Below are 2,833 nucleotides of genomic sequence, written 5' to 3' on the forward strand. Positions count from 1 at the left end.
ATGCAGAAAACGGATACAGAAAATGGATAAAGAAAGTGGATTTAGAAAACGGATAAGGAAAGTGGATTTAGAAAACGGATAAAGAAAGTGGATTTAGAAAACGGATAAGGAAAGTGGATTTAGAAAACGGATAAGGAAAGTGGATTTAGAAAACGGATACAAAAAATGGATACAGAAAATGGATATAGAGGATATAGAGGAAATGGATACAGAGAATGGATATAGAAAATGGATACAAAAAATGGATACAGAAAACGGATGTAGGGAAAATGGATACAGAAAATGGATATAGAAGATGGATGCAGAAAACGGATACAGAAAACGGATATAGAGAAAATGGATACAGGAAATGGATACAGAAAACGAAATTAGGAAATTGAAAAAAAAACGAAAATAACAGAAGCTTCATATATTTCCAATAATACAAAATAAAATTATTTTCAAAAAATATGAATAAACATGAATTTTATTTGCAGGAAAATTTGAAAAAAGTTGTAAAAATAGGCGAGAGATACGATCAACAACTTGCACGTATTACTGGTAATACGGAAAAATCAAGTCCAATGTTCATTAAATTAATTAGTAAAAATTTATCAAGAGGTCATATGGTCAATCAGCAAATTCATTCACGTCAATCAAATTGGGATAATAATGAAGAATGGTGGCTAAATAAATCCAATTCATGGTATTCAAGTATTCCCGAGATTGTTTCCGAGTTAAAACGTAATACGGATAAAGAGATGGATGAAGAAAATGAAATTCGGGAATTGAAAAAATCGGAAATGATGAAAGCTTCCTGTATTGCTAATAATGAAAAACAAAAATATGTTACATTCAAAGAATCTTTACGTTTTTGGAATTTATCATTGGAACCGGTCAATTTAGCTCAACATTCCTTGGATATTCAGCATATTTCGATGATAAACCGGAAATGTTCTACAGATCAAAAATCAACATTTTGTTACGAAGAAATTATCAACGATGTGGAGGATTTGACAAATACGGATACAAATATGTGTAATATTTCGCAGGAATCAAAGAAATGTCATGAATTTTGCATTAATATTGATCCGGAAAATGGGTATTTAATTAATTCTACGGAATATGCTTGTCAGGAAGGTAATAAATCAACAATTTCAACGTTTATCGATTGGATTCAAACGATTATTCATAATAAAACGAGTGTAATAATGGTTGGACAAAATGAAAATGTCAAAAATTCAGAATTTCAAATTTGGACTCAACAAATACTTCAAAATTTGGATGTTACACTTGCTTTAAACAATTACGACAATACAATGATATTTTCGGATGATGAAATCAGCAATAATATTATCCGTTTAAGCCAATGGATTGAATTTGCAAAATTTAATGTGACAACAATGGGACAGGAAATTGCTTGGCAATTATTAAAACAATATCAACAATATGATGATGAAAATATTTCAAGTAATCTAATTCGAATATGTATGACAAATCAAGGAATGGGTGAAATTAACTGCACCGAACAATATCACTATAATATATGTCATTTAGATAATTCGGATAAATGTATGGATGATAATGTTGATAATTTACAACAAACAATAATTATTTGTCGACAATTTATGATAAATAATATGAAAATTGAAAAAATTAAAATTGAATATTTCTGTAATTCATTAAATGAAACAAATATTTTGTTGGATTATCAACAAAAAGCATCAAGAAATACAACAGATATTATTATTTTACAATTAATTCATACAATATTAATTCATTCAATTCCATTTACAACTCCTCCTCCTCCTCCTACTACTACTACTACTACTGCTACTATTCGATTCAATCAATATGAAAAAGAACGAAATGATGGAAATAATTTACGATTGAAAATTAATGAAGAAGAAGAAGAAGAAGAAAAGGATGAAAAAGAAGAAAAAATTATTCAAACAATATTTCCGGAATTATCTAAAAGTGTAAAAAATTTGGGACAATTTAATGAAACTAATTATACATTTACAACAATTAATTCATTAGCTATGCAAACTGAAACGATACCGGAAACAGAAATATTTCAAGCTACTAAATCAAATTTAATAATTTCATCAGAAATGGAGCAAAATTTTGATAATTTTTTAAATGATACAACAATAATAAATGTAATCAATTCAAATGATATGAATGTAATGATAAATAATGGAAGCGATAATACAATCAATGGTTAGCTTATTAATTATTACATCTTTTTTTTTTTTTTGTTTTTTTGCATAAAATATTAATTTTTTTTTTTTTAATTTCAAAATATTCCTATGTTATAGGTTTATTAACTTTTACTGGAAGTTAAAATTTAAATTAACATGAAATATTTTGAATACTGTTAATAGTGTATATATAATAGTTCTGGATAGTATTCATTGAGAATATATATATATATATATATATATTTGGTAGCTCCAGACAGTATTATCTAAAATAAAAAAAAATAATCATTAAAATATATGTATCTGAAGCTACTGGAGCTATACATATATATATATATATATATACGGTAACTCTGGATTGTATCCAGTAAGAACGCTTATTTTTTTTTTTTTTTTTACATCAAAAATATATCGAAAATTCAGAAATTTTACGATTAATATATTTATTAATATTTCTTTTTTTTTTTTGATAAATAAATGATGAAAAAAAAAATTTTTTTTCATAAAAAGAATGTTTCTTTTAGTTAAACTAACAAATTTTCCATTGATACATTCGTTTAGGAAATTATAATGAAAAATCGAAATTGAAATCGAAATTTGACCATTCTGTAATTATTCAATATAAACATAAAAATTAATATAACAAGCAA

General features: G+C 25.7%; 1 protein-coding gene across 1 annotated transcript; it reads left to right on the plus strand.

The window, feature by feature from the left end:
* Positions 1 to 449: 449 nt before the first annotated feature.
* LOAG_14262 (hypothetical protein) lies at positions 450 to 2,207 on the plus strand (the record flags this gene model as incomplete). Its single annotated transcript, XM_003149760.2, has 1 exon — positions 450 to 2,207. One exon carries the CDS (start codon positions 450 to 452, stop codon positions 2,205 to 2,207), a length of 1,758 nt encoding a protein of 585 aa, XP_003149808.2.
* Positions 2,208 to 2,833: the final 626 nt, after the last annotated feature.

Source organism: Loa loa (genome assembly GCF_000183805.2).
Source record: "Loa loa unplaced genomic scaffold supercont3.665, whole genome shotgun sequence".
NCBI classification, from domain to species: domain Eukaryota; kingdom Metazoa; phylum Nematoda; class Chromadorea; order Rhabditida; family Onchocercidae; genus Loa; species Loa loa.